Source organism: Hippocampus zosterae, chromosome 14, assembly GCF_025434085.1.
Source record: "Hippocampus zosterae strain Florida chromosome 14, ASM2543408v3, whole genome shotgun sequence".
Lineage (NCBI taxonomy): Eukaryota > Metazoa > Chordata > Actinopteri > Syngnathiformes > Syngnathidae > Hippocampus > Hippocampus zosterae.
This window is the reverse complement of record NC_067464.1, coordinates 5,157,255-5,175,366: the sequence shown is the minus strand read 5'-3', so window position 1 is coordinate 5,175,366 and position 18,112 is coordinate 5,157,255. Positions and strand designations below refer to the sequence as shown.

At 45.1% G+C, this 18,112-nt stretch overlaps 1 protein-coding gene across 3 annotated transcripts in view; it reads right to left on the bottom strand.

The window, feature by feature from the left end:
- The window catches only part of stxbp6 (syntaxin binding protein 6 (amisyn)), a 41,414-nt gene extending 23,304 nt beyond the window's left edge, over nucleotides 1–18,110 (bottom strand). The window contains exons 1-3 of one of the 3 annotated variants that reach the window (XM_052085430.1): nucleotides 14,658–14,927; nucleotides 12,282–12,342; nucleotides 7,273–7,492 (exon numbers count right to left, since the gene is read on the bottom strand). In XM_052085430.1, the coding sequence (XP_051941390.1) occupies nucleotides 7,273–7,426 (154 nt within the window). In that variant the 5' untranslated portion in view covers nucleotides 7,427–7,492; nucleotides 12,282–12,342; nucleotides 14,658–14,927. Of the gene's footprint in view, nucleotides 1–7,272; nucleotides 7,493–12,281; nucleotides 12,343–14,657; nucleotides 14,928–17,595 lie in introns of those variants that run through there. The other 2 variants (XM_052085428.1, XM_052085429.1) reach the window with 2 other exon arrangements.
- Between the last annotated feature and the right edge of the window lie 2 nt (nucleotides 18,111–18,112).

The window sequence follows — 18,112 nt, the reverse complement described above, 5'->3', positions numbered from 1 at the left end:
AAACATCCTACTTGGACGGCAGCAATGGCCTCGAGTCCAAAGTCTGTTAAGTGCATCCAGAAACAATTGAGCAACAGGAATTAATGGACTTGAGCAACTGAGAAGGCGATGAGGCACAAAGCCATTAATAACGGTCCATTTTGCTTTTGTTCAACTGATCCGCCATTACTTCTGACTAACCTAGGACTCGCCACTCTCAAAGGGCCTTACAACCTGTTAAAGTTGACTAAATTACAATTAGTGGTTATATTTTAGTGTGTTTCTTGCACTCTTGGTGTGTTTTCTTCCCATTATGCTTTGCACAAAGGTACAAATATTCTCAGAGTGAGCCGGTGTTGTGTCGCGCTGGCCTCTAGCTAGCTAGCTTCTCGCACTGGCCTCTAGCTAGCTAGCTAGAGATACTCTGTTAAGTGCCTCTAGCGAGCTAGAGGCCAGTGCGAGACAACACTGGCTAGCTAGCTAGATAGAAAAATCGAGCTAGCTAGCTAGGGCTAGATTTTTATGACATAGTTCTGTGTGGAATCATGCCCGTCCTTTTGCTTTGAAGATCCATCTCTTGGCCTCACTGATTATCCACATTCTCTTCTGATATTCTTTGCTTCTCCTCAAACTGTGCGGATGAGAGCAGGAATTTGTAGGGCAAGCCTTGCGAAGGCCAAGATGACTTTTTCCAGGTACGGGGGGAATTTGGTTGTCAGGTCCGATCCAATACATACGGTCAAAGTACACATGATCAAAACCATGTGGCGGTGCGGTCATCGCAAATAATTGCCTCCTCTCTTTCCTGCCGCCGGGTGCCATCAACACGTCACACAACACGTCTGTTCAAGAGTTCATCCCGACAAGGAGGCCAGAAATGCAACCTGTTGACTGTCAACGAGGAGAACGGGAAGACCACGCCTGTTGCTGTGGTTAAAACCGACCCCCGATGAGCTTGGAGATGGCACCAGGTGGGAAGGCTCTTTTGCACGTCCGCTACAAAGTCAAATTTCTTTTATTGGGGAGGTTATCCGTCTCTTGGATTAAACCATCTGCTGAACACTCCTTCGATCAGAATGTAATCGATGTGGTGCCGAGTGAAAAGTTTGTTTTTGCATTCATCTGCTGGGAGCGGACGCTGACTCTGTCCACAGTGGAAGCACAACTCGGAGGAGGAGTAGTCGAACCGAGTGAGATTTTTGCGGCTTGCCTGACATGACATCCTGCGGACGTTTTAATTCGCCTCGGTGGGAACAAAGCCAAATTCCTTCCCTCGACTGAACAATAAAGTTTATCCTATTCTATTAAAACAAACTTCACTTCACTTCAGGGGTGGTTCTCAGACAACATGATCCAGGAGTGTGACATCTGGACCCAAAACTGAATTTCTACAAAACCAATCAAAAGGGAAATGTGCTTTCAATCAGACCTCCCCGCAGTGTGCTATGAATAAATGTATTGGTAGTTCACTCAGCCCTTTGTTCGCGGGAGATGATTGAATGTCGTGGAATACTCGGTTGTTGCGTGTTGGTATGCTTTTGTTCCATGGACACCAAACTATGAGCACTCAAGTGCCAAATTATCCATCCATTTTCCGATCCGCGTATCCTCACAAGGGTCATGGGGGGGTTCTGGAGCCTATCCCAGCCGTCTTCGGGCAGTAGGCGGGGGACACCCTGAACCGGTTGCCAGCCAATCGCTGGGCACGCATCGACAAACAACTATTCGCGCTCACACTAACACCTAGGGACAATTTAGAGTGTTCCATAAACCTGCCATGCATGTTTTGGAATGTGGGAGGAAACCAGAGTACCCGGAGAAAACCCACACAGGCACAGGGAGAACATGCAAACTCCACAGGGAAAGGCCAGAGCCGGAATCGAACCCACGACCCCTGCACTGTGAGGTTGACGCACTAACCCTCTCGACCACCGGGCCAAATTATTTTCAAATGAATTATTTTGAACACTTAACAGCTTCACACCCTTGATACAAAGATATTCAGTTGAAAAACTGATTCTTGTACCCAAGTTCTTAACTCTTACAGCTGACACAGAAAAGTGGCACGGAAGGAAAAACAAGAAAAACTTTAAATGATGAGTTGCATTGTCGGATTATGGAGAAAGCGACACGGTCCTCCGTGAATCAAAGTTCGACTTGGGAGCGGCTGATTAATATGGATAGCGCCGACTTTGGTATAAAACAGAAACGCGGAGATGTCGGAGTGCAGATGGATTGCAAACGCGCAAACCTACTGTATATAACCGCGGTGCAACATTTCCACCCACCGTCGACGCACATATTGTATAGGTACCGTATGTTTCACTCTACCTGCATTGCACCTGATCTTTAATCTGTCACAGTTTGTCTAAAATCCATCACTTAACTCTTTGCAGCCCTCCCTCAGGTTATTTTTCCTCTTACCTCCTCTCCCCCCTTGAGCTCTCGTCACTCAATCGAGAAGGCATTTCCCAAGCATCGTTTTGTTTTTGCCCATGTTTTGGAAAGTGTCTAAACTGTAGCAAGAGGCTAATTAGTACGAGCCGAATGCACCGTGATGGGGAGAGACTGAGGTATGCGATCGCAGAAAGTCCATGTGTGGAACGGATGGAGATTGTGCCATTAGTCCAGCGTGAGTGGGCTGTTAATCTGTGCATACTTGGGAGGCTGGTATCAATCGCCGGAGATACACGGGGACCTGCAAAAAGGCCTACAGAAGGCAACATTCTTCAGAACGTAAGGCCGCCCAAACGCCCACCTCTGGCGTAGCCTCATTAAACACCAGTGGCCCAAACTCCCCAAGACCTTTGGCTACATCACTTGTCCACAGGAGAGAATATATTTGTGCAAAGACCCAAATTCGATTACCCATTCCAAGCGCAAATAAATCCAAAACGGCTTCATTCTTGAAAAATATGCATTGACCTGCTCTCCCAGAGTTGGAAGGTTGCTGCGTGCATAATTAATACATAGAATACAGAAAGTCAGACCAAGGATTTTTCTTTTTGGAAGCAAATGATGATATATAAAACATCTATGTGGCCTATGGAGCTGCATTGATCAGCGAGTTACACAAGTCTCTCAGCCCATCCATCTCACGAGGTAATCAATAGCTTGGGGGGCAGCGAGCTGATGATGAAAACGGAAAGGGAGGGGTTGAAACGTACAAGCCCGAGGAGTTACAGCAGATTTTATTTACCAGGTGGCCAGAAGCAAAAACATTGGCACCAAGCTTAACTCCCTGAAGGAGATCGTTGAGAGCGGAGAGGTTTTACTTCTGCAATAAGGTGGGCGGGTCTATGGAGCAGCTGGTATGGCACCTGCACCGATATCAATCATAAACAGAGGGCCTCCTCGATTTGTTTACCCAACGCGGGTTATGGGAAAGCCGGTTGTGTCAATTGATAGCGGCGTATGGCGCTCATGAAAATACATCACATAGACAGTCGGAAAAGAGCAATAAAAACCTGGTCCCTGAATCCAACCAAAGTGCTGGTGAGTGTTCCCAAACGAAGAGGTTCCCGGGAGCACGAATGAGACGGCCTACACTTAAAATTGCACATGCAAACAAACGACCGTCACAATATGCCCGCATACTCTCTTCCCAAGAATACGCCTACTTCCAGCCCACATTGAATTTCTCACACAAGCACAAACGCACCGGGCTTGTGTCGGAACAGATTACGGATTGCCTTGCTCAGAAGACAACATGGGCACTCGAAAACAAAATCAACAAGGATGTCGATAGAGAAGAAATTTGATGTTTTTTAAAATGGAATGAGGATAATGGCGGCCCGGTAGTCCAGTGGTTAGCACGTCGGCTTCACAGTGCAGAGGTAGCGGGTTCGATTCCAGCTCCGGCCTCCCTGTGTGGAGTTTGCATGTTCTCCCCGGGCCTGCGTGGGTTTTCTCCGGGTGCTCCGGTTTCCTCCCACATTCCAAAAACATGCGTGGCAGGCTGATTGAACACTCTAAATTGTCCCTGGGTGTGAGTGTGAGTGCGAATGGTTGTTCGTTTCTGTGTGCCCTGCGATTGGCTGGCAACCGATTCAGGGTGTCCCCCGCCTACTGCCCGAAGACAGCTGGGATGGGCTCCAGCACCCCCCGTGACCCTAGTGAGGATCAAGCGGTTAGGAAGATGAATGAATGAATGAATGAGGATATGGGTGCGGGCGGGAATGAGGAGTGTGGGGTAGTCCCTGATTAATCAGATGGTTGAAGTGTGCACTACAGACACGTCGAGGATTTCTAACAGGGACAACCTGAAGATCGGTCTGTATATTGTGAGTCATTTAGTTGTTCGCGCTGACTTCCTTTCGTAGACGAACGGAAACGGAGATATTTTCCGGTTCATCTGTAAAGTACACGAACAATTTCACTTGAGGTGTTTTGACCGTTCTGACTTCACAACCCGACCCGATTTAAAAGGTTGAATTAAAACAGCTTCAGAGACAATCCACGAGTACATCTCCAAATATAAGAGTGTTCTCCCCCTCAAGTTCCAGTCATCTAAATGTCCATTTTTGTCAGTTCTGCTGTGAACCCGACTAGAAAGACAGTTTGAGGTTACACCCACAAAGCCTGTCCAAGTCGTGTTGCAACACAACTTTTAGTATCGGTTCAGCTGAAAACACCGATGCGCCAAAAATCATGGTGCAAAACAAAAAAAATATTCAGATCTGGCTTATGAACTAAAAAAAAAGCACTGAAAATCACCAGCGGTAAATTATACCCAAAAACAAAATATCACGCAACATGAAACTGTTTTGAAGCTGTGTCACCCGCAGGCCTCAAATGAAACAGCAACAACCCGAACGTACAGTGTCGAGTCATTTATCTCAGTGTGACCGCTTCGATCGTTAGCTTTGATTTTTGTGTCGTAGGCGATGAACTCGTACGCTGCGAATCCGATAGCAGCACTTCTAAAAACCGTCAAGTGGTGAGAGATGCTGTGAGAATCAACGTCTGGTCCACGCCGGCGAAACGGTTACTGGGTCTTATCTTTTTTTCCAACGGGCCTCTCGTCTATCTCTTGCCAAACATTCTGTGGGCGGCGCAGCCTTTCAGCCCAGAGGTCCGGCCGTCAGGCACCGCATGGAGCCCCGTGATCAAAGACGATGCTCGCTAACTGACTTGGAGCATGTTGAGCTGCTGGCTCGTTTCCAGCAAACACTCCTATGATGATGTGAGGGCGGTTCAAACGATTCCGTGCGAGCCGACTTGGCCGTTATCGCCGCTGCACGGGCCCGCGAGGCTCTCGGTTCGCTTGTGCACTTTTTTTTGGAAAAGACGACGCGAAAAGAAAGAAAAATGGATTGAATGAAGCTGAGTAGAGCAATAGCGGTGTTCTGACTCTGGAATACAAGGTCATTTTGAGGGCAAACAACAATTACGGGGTTCCCACTCACCACTTGCTTTTTATTTATGGACCTTTTAAGGACTTTTGAGGGCGAATTCAACCATTTTTTAAGGATTCAAGGTGGATTTAATGAACAGAAAGCCACATATCACTGAGCTGGTGTTCAAATCATTCGCTGCCAAAGGAAGGGTGCATCTTTATTTTTTGGGGGCAATCCGCTGACACTTATTTGACATCCTGTTTGTCAAATTCACCCGAAATGACCCGAAGTGATCATCATCGGAACTGATCGGAGACGATGGGAAAAGCAGAGCGGGAACCAGGAAGTCCCCACAGTCAGGCTGCTCACTTAGTTTGCGGTTCTGCTTCAGCTGTGACATAGCACACGTTATATAACTCGGCCACTGTCTGACCCGAGGGCCTCAATTTTACAGTAGGTGGAAGTCTCAGAGTCCCCTCCCCCGTCCTACTCGCACGTACAGCGCAATGCACAAGGCATGCGTCGACCGAGTGTTCACTCAGCATCAACGGGGCCATGACTATGACTGAATAATCACTCTTTGTGTGGCCGTACAGCGAATGGACACGTTGACCTTAACAAATGCCACATGTTCACGGGCGATGTCACCGGGCCACTTTGAGCACCTAGGAGTTGCAGGACGGGATGGATATTTCCGATATTAACCCTCCATTTTGTGTTCACACTTGGCCAAGAGGAAACACAACGGTGTTAATCCAAACAGATTGAAATGTGTGAACGGAGCCCGGTTGTTTACACTCGAGCAAAGAAAATCACACATCTGTCATCTCATGACTGGTTCATGTCTTTTTTCCCAAGCAGCAGTCGTACTCTCAGACTGTGCGGTTCCCAACACACATTGGCCGACTTGCTTTAGACTTACAGACGACTTGATTGAGTGTGCTTTTGATTTCTTCCCGTTTGATTAAATCTGCTAATGATGAAGTCAGATGGGACCGTCTTCCTGGGATATGAGAATACAATGGTAGTCAGGAAGAACCTAGTCTAGGTTTGTGCACTTTATTTTGGAGTCACCCACAGTTCTCCCTCTAGAATCTCCAGTTGGTCCAAAATGCTGCCGCTGAGCTGAGTTTAGTGAAGATACATACAACACGACAAACAAATACGGTGGTGCCTCTACTTACGAACGTCTCTTCACATGAAATTTTCAAGTTACGAAACATCTCAACAGGAAAATATTGCCTCTTGTTACAAAAGAAATTACAAGATAAGAAAGGATACAATTACGTTTGAATTTTGTCGGGGCTTGGAACGAATTAGGGCATTTACATGGAAAACGTGTCTCTACTTACAAAATATTGGAGTTCAGAAATTTCTTCCAGAAGCAATTAATTCGTAAGTAGAAGTACCACTGTATATAAAACAGAAGTATGCTTTGAACAACCAGTGTGAATGCTGCTTTTGCTTTCTGGTGGTTCTTTCCTGGTGCACAATCGATTTCCAGGTAATTTGAAATGAAGATATTTCAACCATCCCTCGGTCCGCTTTTTGGGGGCACGCCACGGTTCACGTATTGATTTTTACACACGACCAAATAGATCGCACTAGCAGAGCTGTCGCTCCGGAGTTCATCTTCATATAACCAAACCCACAAGCACGACTACAGCAGTCAAGACTTCAAAGTTCAATGATCCTGCGAAAAACCAAATTACCAGGCCCTTGCTGTTCAAACGATGAATGCTATGCATGACTGATTCAATTTACAGGCAGCGAAACAAAAATTAAACCAATTTGTCACGAAACAATGATTCAATTTCTGCGTTAATCGGATCCGTATTGACCTACAGCTCAGCATTTAATTGATTTAGCGTGTCATTTCATCGGCAGAGGAAAACAAGCTCACGATTGCGGACATCGGCCGGGGAATTAAGGCAGACATTTAAAAAGGTCTGACCTGAGAGGCAGATGAAGGTCATGTAGTCTCCCTGACCGCCAGTCGCCAGGAAAGGAATCTTCTTCTTGGTCTTTCGCTTCACCTGCACGGCTGCCAACATCTTCTCGTCGTGGGGTACGAAGACCTCCTTGTTGATGGTGGCTTTGGCACTCATCTTGGAAGCCGGCGTGTCGGCTGGCAAAGGGCTTCCGCGGGGGCGACGGCAAGGTGCGCTCTCAAGCTGTGTCGGTGGAAGGGAGCGACCGCAAGATGAAAATTGAGACCTGAACTTATCAAAATGACTCGCAGTATTGTCTTGACAGGTAATCTTAAATTAAATGAAGTGTGATCAATCCAATGCATATTTCGAAGTACAAAAAGGATATTGCGATGTATCGTACTGTTCACTCTCACCATACGACATTGATACATCGATCCATATTTCCGCTGTGCCGTGAAATTGTAGAGCACAACAAACATGCTGAGCGATATCTTGGTTCACTTCCACAGGGGTTCGACATTGAACAGAGATTTCCTTTTCAATTACATCTTCCGAGCTGCTCGATCCTCACTAGGGTCGCGGGGGGTGCTGGAGCCTATCCCAGCTGTCTTCGGGCAGTAGGCGGGGGACACCCTGAATCGGTTGCCAGCCAATCGCAGGGCACACAGACACGAACAACCATTCGCACCCACACTCACACCTAGGGACAATTTAGAGTGTTCAATCAGCCTGCCACGCATGTTTTTGGAATGTGGGAGGAAACCGGAGCACCCGGAGAAAACCCACGCAGGCCCGGGGAGAACATGCAAACTCCACACAGGGAGGCCGGAGCTGGAATCGAACCCGGTACCTCTGCACTGTGAAGCCGACGTGCTAACCACTGGACTACCGGGCCGCCTTGATCAGAGATTTCCTTTTCAATTACTTACAATATATATACACTGTATATTTTTTCTATGACCAAAAGGTGGTAGGAACTCACTCCTATAATCAAATCTATATTCCCCATTAAGATGAATTGAAATTCCATTAATCCGTTCCAGCCCACCCAAAAACCATCAGTTCTTTCGTAATGGAGTTTTAATAAAGAAAAATGGCCCTGCATTGTGTAAAATTAAAGATACAATACCTGAGAGAATTAAAAAAAAACATGTATTAAATATATGTTTTTTTTAAGTGTCTTGCAACTAAAAAAATATGCAACTATTAAGACAGTAAATAGGAAATAAAGGAACACAGTTCACTTTTCGGCACAGAACGTTCAGTTCAGTTCAGTAGAGAGGCATGCCACGTTCCTGCAGGGAACGTATTTATTAAGGACCCGAAAGTGGAACTGCCTCATACTCTAGCCACATGTCTAATCCAGAAACAAACACAGTCCAGCTCAGTACGTGGCTAACAGACATCGTGGGGAAGAAAAACTCTTTATCAATACGCCCGAATCGACAAGTGACATTTGTTTGGTGTTGAATGGGGATCGTCTGTTGCAAACAAGAAGCAACACGTCAGACGATTGTCTATCTAGTCCTCAACTTCACAAGCCTGAAGTCCATGCCGCTGCAAAAGAAGTGGGTTAATTAGATCCGTATGCTTTCATGACATCTGTGGATGTGATCGGCCACACGCTTGAGACACTGGCAAAAACTCCAAACCACACCAGTCGCTCTTACAGACGAGGAGTCAATTTGTCATTTGTAGCCCAGTGGATAAACTACTGTGCGGTGAGTCCAAGCCGGTCCCAAAAAAGCTCCAGATTGTTTTTTTTTTTTTAGTTGGCTAATAAACAACAGACTCAGAAATTACAAAGTTGCTTTGTTACATCTCTGCAAGCTTTCAAAAAGTAATAACGTGGCGGGCCGAGTGCCGCAAAGAAGCAAGAAGCAGGCTAGAGCGGAGCGGTAAATAATACACAAACAAACGAGTCTCGTCGGAGCTGGAAGGGCGCTATTGTTGGCCGGAGGTCATTGTTGTGTCGGGATGACGTCAACCTCCGGGGAACAGAGTGGAACATAAAAAGCTCTGGCGCCGGACTAAAAAGCATTTCTGGGAGGAAAAACTCAAAATGAAACGTTTTGCTCTGACTTGGAAATGAATCATGCAAACGCAATAACAGGGGCCCTTTTAGCATAGCGCGCAAAGCTAAGGTGATAGGGATCTAACAGCAACAACTGTTACGTGTCCGGCCTCAAAATGGAACGAGAACAAGCGTCTCCGTTCCTCTAGCCGACCTCTTTTGTTAATAAAAAAAAACCATACATCTGCATCGTCGAAATAGATTCTTCGTCAAACAAAGTGCACACGGGGGAAGGAAACATCCGTGGCTCGTGCCTCACTCTTCCAGAGTGTGTTGCAGAAAAGTGTTTTTGGTTTTATCCCGCTGACTGTCAAACAAACAAATAAAAAAAAATCTCCTATTCAATAAATGTGATCCCAAAAAAAAACAAAAAATTGCAATCGAACGTGAAAGATGCTCTCAGTGGAAAGCCTCCTTCTCATCCACCATCCTCAAGTTGAACCGGAAGGTTGCTCTGCGTTTACCCGCAAGCTGTCACTAGGCAAAGGCGAGCGTCCTCTCCCCCCCCCAGGTGGCCCATTGAAGCATTAGAAAACGAGGAACAGCAACAAAAAAAAAGAAAAAAAAAAGACAACAGATCGCAGCCTACAGGCAGTAAAATGAAACCAAGTATGATGCCAAGCGTAAGACTCGGAGCCGTCTTACGTAATGTTCAGCGGACAGAGCGGGCCTCGTTGCCGCCGTGGAGGCCAAACGACGTACATAAATTTCACGGCCGATTATCACCCAGTAAGAAAAAGCGCGGCATTACCTCCCTAGTCTACGGAGCCGGAGCCAAAAGGCATTTCTCGTACTCGGCTTCTTGGCTTGGTTACAAGGTAGACGTTCTTTGTCTCGGGTGGGGGAAAAAAAAAAAGCAACAGCTGGCCCCAAAAGACACGGCTGCATCTTGCCGCTTCACAATCTTTAGCTTCCAGAAGAAAGCAATAAAGAAGCGGTTGGTGGAGGTGAGGTAGCATCACACCATTCCCACTGCTATTTAATTATGTGCTAAAATTAAATGAAGAAAGCGGCGATTTTAATTCATGGCACGAATCTCTATTTAATATGTTCAATGTTTCTTTATTCCCTATTTACTGTTTTAATTAATTTACTGCCAATTCAACGACATTCTGCATATTTAAAAAGTATGTGCATATTTACGTAAAGTTATGAGCCTTAATGGAGACTTCTTACCTTTTCTTTTCTGATTGATAAAAAAATGATTTAGTAGATATAAACACATAACGGGGTAGGACTAGATACGTTTTTTTACTTCATCCTACTCCCTTGAACATAATAACTGTGTTGAATGAAGACTGATTTACTTCTTTACTTTTTTATCTACCTTATTTTCTGTCAAATTATTACTGTATATGTTTTATGTTCAATAAACAAAAACAAACAAACAAACATTTTGCATATTTGCGTAAGACACTTAAAAAATATATATAAAATTTGTGTGTGTGTGTGTTTTTTTTAATATTCTCCCCTGCATTGTATTTTTATTTTATACAATGCAGGACTATTTTCTTTCATCCATTACGAAAGAACTGATGGTTTTGGGGGGTTGGAACGGATTAATGGAATTTCAATTCATCTTAATGGGGAATATAGATTTGATGTGTTCCTACCACAGCTTGGTCATAGAATTTGTTTTATTTTGACAGAAACCGGTTTGAAATTATTTTTTTTGGTAACATGATGTAACTTGGTTTTGATGTAACTCACTAGGGTCGCGGGGGGTGCTGGAGCCTATCCCAGCCGTCTTCGGGCAGTAGGCGGGGGACACCCTGAACTGGTTGCCAGCCAATCACAGGGCACACAGAGACAAACAACCATCCGCGCTCACACTCACACTTGGGGACAAGTTGGAGTGTTCAATCAGCCTGCCATGCATATTTTTGGAATGCGGGAGGAAACCGGAGCACCCAGAGAAAACCCACGCAGACCCGGGGAGAACATGCAAACTCCACACAGGGAGGCCGGAGCTGGAATCGAACCTGGCACCTCCGCACTGTGAAGCCGACGTGCTAACCACTGGACAAATTCAAAAATGCCTCCGGCTCCTTTATGCGGCAAAACAGCGACGAAGTTAGTCCCGGTTTTGAGCAAAGCGAAGGAACGCGGGCCAGGCAGGCCACCTTCAATCAAACGCCAGCAGAGAGCAGCCGACGGCGTCCCCGTTTGACCGTCCAGCTGACCCGGCTGTCGGACGCCACGCGGCAATGGCGTTCCAAACGGACTATCGTAGATACGGAAATTAGTTTTCAGGCTATACTCGTAAAAAGATGACGTTCCTAATGACTCACAGGCTTGGATTTTATAGACCCAAGCATCCTTTGAGGGGGTGTCGCTGCTTTGGGCAGCTGTAGATGCGGCGTGGCCACGTTGGGGGATATGCGGGACAATAATGTGGGGGGGGGGGGGGGTAGATTTATGTTTCTGTGGTGGCCAGCCAGTTTTCTGTTTTGCAACATGCTTAACGGTTCACAGCTCCAGTGTGTCTCGTTTTCACAAGGAAAATACAGTAACTGCCTTCTTAAGTCATGTCATTCCGAGGAACAACTTTCTCTCTCTCTCTCTGACTCAAGGGGCGGTTTGAATGCCTGACGATACTTTTTCTCTCTCTTTTTTTTTTTTTGGAGCAGTCTTACAATGCATCATTCCAAAGCTACACTTTGGGACTCGTGCACAAATCTCTCTTGCTTTGAGGCGGTCTCGTAAAAAAAAAAAAACTTTTTTCCGCCCCTCCTGGCATCGAAAGCAACACATTTATATTTTACTACCTCAAAGTTGGGGTGAAAAACAAGCGCAAAAGTAGGATTGCGTAGCCAGGCCAGAAAGAATTCAATCTCCTGGAAAATAACATTTGATTTGTTTTTCAAGCCATCTTAAATATTAGATTTTGTCCAAACAAGTAAAAAAAAAAAAAAAGACAGATGATTTATCACTTTTATGAAGGTGATTTCATACCTTATGACTTCCTCTCTTCCTTTGTTGAGTTAGCTTAATTTTTACATGGCATCTTGAGCTCCTGAAAAGTAAATAAAGAGGCTTTTCATGAGCGACCTTGTGCCAGAACCGCACTGTTGACTGTACACGTGACGTCCCTGGCAACTCTGAAAATAACAGTCCAGTCAGGCAAACAAATGGGTCTCTGTTGTAACTTCTCATGTGCAAATTTAGATACGCGGGGGGACACTGAAAAATTCGGGATCTCACACGTGCCACAAATGAAAGCAACCACGACCAGCACGGCGATCGCTAACCATAAAATCAATAAACCTCGTTGTCAGGCGCCAAAATTATTTTCTTGGCGATATATACGGCAAGTACTGAGTGACCACGGGAGATATTTCACGACGACAACAACAAGTCTATTATTCATTGGAACAATGGTAGAGTCCGGTAGAAATGCTTCTTTGTGACTGCGGGTTTATTCGACATTGTCAACCCCAAAAAATGAGGTTTGTTTAGCGCACGACCCAACAGCAGACGTGATGTTCGAAGTAATTGGGCAAAGAAATACAGAGCAAGATATAAGCTTATCTTTCATGGCGGAGCAGAGCAAATTAAGCCCTGCCCCGAAACTCTTTCCAGGGAAGAGACAATAATTTTTCCTAAGTGGGTTAGTTGGGCCTCACAGCTGGGAACACAGGTCAGATAAGAAGCCTCCGGGCAAATAAGAGCCAAAAGAAGAAAAAATAAATAAAAGCCGAACAGGTTTACCCTTTCGCACAGACCAAATTGTACATCCGTACACTGTCCTTTCGATTTTGTCAACATTCAAACATTTTTTGAGAGAAATTACGGCGACATGGTGGAATGCTGTGTCATGCAATCTCAAAAATGAAGAAATAGTCATCTTGGCTTTGTGTACTGATCAAAAATATTGAAGCGTTTCAATATCGAATTGGTTCGGTCATTTTTTTTTCCCTTGATCATAGACAACACAGGTGTCAAAAGCAAGGCCCGTGGGCCAGATCCGGCCCGCCACGTAATTCTATGTGGCCGTTGCAGTTTCTTTTTTTTCATAGTTTGGCTGGGGGGTGCGACTTAAGTGAGAAATTATTAACACATTGTATCATTGCACGTGTTATTTTCACATTAAACGGCAAGAGGATAATCGCAGCCCGCCTCATTGTACTCTTTCTGTTACCTTGTGGTCCCTGCTACAGGATGCAGTAGGGTGTATTCATCCAATCCAATCCCACACTGGGGAAATTTATCTGAACCACTTTATCCTCACGAGGGTCATAGGTGTCCTGGAGCCTATCTCAGCTGACTTGGGGCAGTGGGCGGGGGTGCACCCCGAACTGGTCGCCAGCCAATTGCAGGGCACACATTGACAAACGACCATTTGTGCTCACAATCACACCTAGCTACAATTTAGTGTTCAATCATCCTACCATGCATGTTTTTGGAATGTGGGAGGAAACCGGAGTACCCGGAGAAAACCCACGCAGGCACGGGGAGAGCATTCAAACTGCACACAGGAAGGCCGGAGCCGGAATCGAACCCTGCACCTCTGTACTGTGAGGCGGACATGCCAGCCAGTCGCCCATTATGCCGCCCCAATTTGAAGTCAACGTGTAAAAGTCTAATTTAACTGTCACAAACATCATTGTCGTGTCTCATAGAATTTGAAACGATGAAGCAATTTGGAACCACGGAAGACAGTGTCAAACAAACGCGAATCAGAATTCCCTCTCAATTTAGCATCAGTTTAAATTGATGTAAAAATCGCATAGATCTTTGTAAAGTCTTATTGGATTTGAATACAATTTGCATCGCATAAGGTGAATGTGACGTGGAATTTGGCAAAAATGTAAATTCAACATGAGAAACTCCCTTTGATATCGCGCGGCTTACTTCAGTCAAATCAATATTCGCTCGTCGGTGCAGCATCAAAATGTGTTGCGTCAAACCGTGATTAATCATTCGAATCATGTCAAGACAAATTGAATCGGGAATGAAGCCACATTTGGCAGCAATGTCAGTTTAACGTGGGAGCTCAAAGGTGAGTGAGGCACCAAGCCACAACTTCACTTTGTATCCCTCGAGGTGATGATGAAGTGAGGGGTAGTGTACCTCCCACTCAGAACCTTTACATCATGTACATTTCCAATTAAAGCGGAGAACTTCCAAACTAAGAAGATAAGCGTTGACAAAATAAGATTCAATTCGTATGTTTACGTGGGAAGAATAACGGCGGTTAATTGGCTACCTGCACACACACGTGTTGCGATAGTAAAAAAACATTACTTCAGCCATGGAAACTACTTCGAACATTCGTAAAAACGCCCCCCCCCCCCCCCCGCGTCTATATTTCACACATTATTTACTTACCGGCTCGTGTGCTTTGAAACGTTTCACGTGCTGCCCCCGCAAATTCGGTCCTTGTCGTCTCCCAAAAAGCTAACTTGTCGTGTCCGACATGTCCTCGCTTTTTGTCTTCTACTCCTCCACAGTCGGATGAGTGAAAGGCGACTTTTTTTTTTCCCCGCCGCCACCACCCCCGAGAAGCGCGACCGAAAAGTCGTCTCGTCGTCGGACTGACTGCGACTGAGTGAGTGAGCGTCAGCCTGCTTGGATGAAAAGCCAGCAGCAGCAGCAGGTTCACAAGCGCGCGCACACGCGCGCGCGCACACTCACATAAGTTGTCATTCGACGGAAGCAGCCATGTTTTGGGGGGAGTTGCAGTTATTGTGCTCCATCATTGGTGGAAAGTAGCGAAGTACAAAGGCTTTGTGTATTTCTTTTCAGGATGACTTAATCCATTCAATTTGAAACAGTTATCAGTATTTTGTTGTGGGGCTGAACAAAGAATCGAATTCAAATCGACATTGCAATGAAATTGAATGCAGTTTTCAAATCGGAAAGGCTGCAATTTGGGGATTGAGGGGGGGCGACCCTCTTCATTTCGGTTGGTAGGTAGGCTTTTTTAAATATACTGTACCTCTACTTACAAATTAATTGGATTTAATTATTTTGAAATTATTATTTTTTCTTTACTAGAAAATTGTGTAATCGAGACGCGTTTTCCATTGAAATACCCTAATTCGTTCCAAGCACCACCCCTCTCCCCCCCCCCAAAAAATGAGACAACATTTTTCCTAAAGCATAAAAATGCATCAAAATATGCAACAAATACACGTTACAATTAGATTATTGCACAATAAATGAGAGTTGCGCTTCATGTAATAAACTAAGAAGAGATTAAATTAAATGGTCATTTAAATTTTAACTGCATCCTCATCGTTTTTTGCCCACTTTAGTCCATGTTCGCTCTCAGAAGTGGTTTTTGCCTGGCGTTTTGTAAAGAACTGATCCAAGGACGTTTGCTTTAGTCGCCTTTTAAAAATCCTTCGAAAATGTCCAAGGCAAACATCAGCGTCATGAGCGATCGCGACCGGTGAACACTTTTTCTGGGTGATTCACATTTACATAAACCTATCGGAACATCTCTTGGGCGAATGACGAGGATGCAGCATCGACACATTTCTATCTACACACCTAGACCCATATAGTAGAAGTCACTCTTAGCCAATGGGATGCCAGGATGATGCTCGGTAATAGCCAATGGCAGAGCAGCTATGAGATGTTGCGTTCAGGAAACTCGGAGCTGTGAGTAGCAGCCCGTACTGTATTTTTACCTTTCGTATCCTGAAATTTCTTTCGTAAACAAGAGGCAAAATTTTCCTGTTGAGAAGATTTGTAACTTTCGTATGAAGAGATGTTCATAAGTAGAGCTACCACTGTATCTCTGTAGTTTGTATATTTATTTAAATAGTGTCTAGTTCTTAATAAGTGCAGTTCACAAGATTCGGTTTAGCCATAAAATGGTTTGGTGGAGAGGTGGTCTCTTGTAGGTAAGATAAATTATTACTTTCGAATGGACACGTATGTTGTTAAAGTCATTAGTACACAAAAGAATGTCGCAAAGAACAAGAATGACATGCGTTTTAGACCTTTTTTTTATACTTGCCGTTTCAAAGAGCACCATGAACACCCACTGATTGATAGCAAAGTAATGGAACTCTTTCGAAAAGCGTAAAGCACAAAGAACACTCCTCAAGGTTGTCATAAAAAATGAAAGCCTGAGGGTACCTTTGCCACCAATACCCTACGAAAAAAGGTTTCTCAAAAACATCACGGTAGCAATTATGAGCATGTACAGTGCTCCGGAGGCTCATAAAACCAGGCCAGAAAATAATTGGACACACCTTGTAGACCCCCTGTTGGATCGTTTCAGCTGCCACCGAGCTAGCGACATTAAGAAGGATAACCGCAGCCTGCCTCGTTGTACGCTTTCTGCTACCTTGTGGTCCCTGCTACAGGATGCAGTAGGGTGTATTTGCGCGTTATTTATCTGTATGGGGTTTGGCTGCACATATTGCATGAATTGCACATGACATAGGGCTGTGAGACCATGTTCATTGGCCATAAAAAACATTCCGTTCCGCCGTGACGGACCTATAATAGTGCCAAACATAATATTTTACGATTGAATTATCCAATCGCTGGCTTAAACCTCCAATAACGCCGACACAGTAGCTTGCCCTTGCCCTCCATAATCGTCCGTTGAACAGTAACCAGCCCGTCCGCCACAGAAGGTTTCGTTCGGCTTCGGCAAATTCCTGACTGCTCCATGAACACGTTCCAGGGACGTGTCTGTGTTTATGACGGTCCTTAGCTGGCAGCTGCTTTTGTTTCTGCAGCCATTCGAGCACAACCTTATGCTAACACGGCAAGGCTGTGCAGCTGTGAGAGTGTCTACAACTGTGTGTGTACTGTACGTTTGTGTCTGTCTCGTGCTTTGCTTGGCCAATTGTGAGTCACCCGAGGCAATCCCGTGCTCAGTTACGGAATCCTTTCCTGATTGTTTTGGCCGCCGGTCATTTTTTGTGGAGATCTCTACCGTGCCCATGGTAGTTCAATGTTCATGCAATGAACTTCCATGTTATGAACAAGACATTTTTTCCCCCTCAAAGTTTAGCATAAAATACACTGTAGGGGTTCCACTGGGATCTGTATTGGCTCCACTGGTATTTGTGTTGCTCTGGTTGAAAGTGTCACCGAAAGCACATAATCAAATAAGAAGCCATCGCGTACAATAATGGTGAATGGATTCTCAGGAGAGCTTTTTGCTCTTCAGAGCGTGGAACGATGCGTAACATAGCAACATGACAAGATTTCCCACCCAAAAATGAGTCTGTCAAAATGGCGTGTGGCAACACAAATTTGAGTAACAATGAGTAGAGAAAATATAAAATTGCATTCTTACCGGTGAAATGTACATGTAGAACTTCTCCCAGATGTCTTGTTACAAACGTATGTCAGACATGCTGGCATTTTCGCCGTGGAGACAAAAAATGAGAATCGATATTTCAAACTTCCACCAGAGCGCTGCTGGTTGGTTCACCTTTTGAAGAAGTCTTGGTACGACACCAGGGTTCAGGTGATTGCATTCGCGCTCAACCCGTTCCGGGACATCGGTTATTACAGTGGACATTCTACCATGTTATCAGGTTTCAGGGTTAATCTGCACTGAGCAAAAAAAAAAAATGTAAAAAAATCACACCAGAGTTCATTACAACTGTGAACACTCGCCGAGTTTGTCTCTCACTGTTAGCAAAATGGTACGAATTATTCAGCAATCATTCCGGCATGAGTGAAACCGTGTACTTGGCAGCTGGCAATCCCTAATAATCAAGTCTGAATGTTCCTTGTTTAAGCCTCTCAAGTTACAGTTTGTCTGGCTCTTTGAGCACACGACTACAGCAAGCTGCTCCACCATCTGC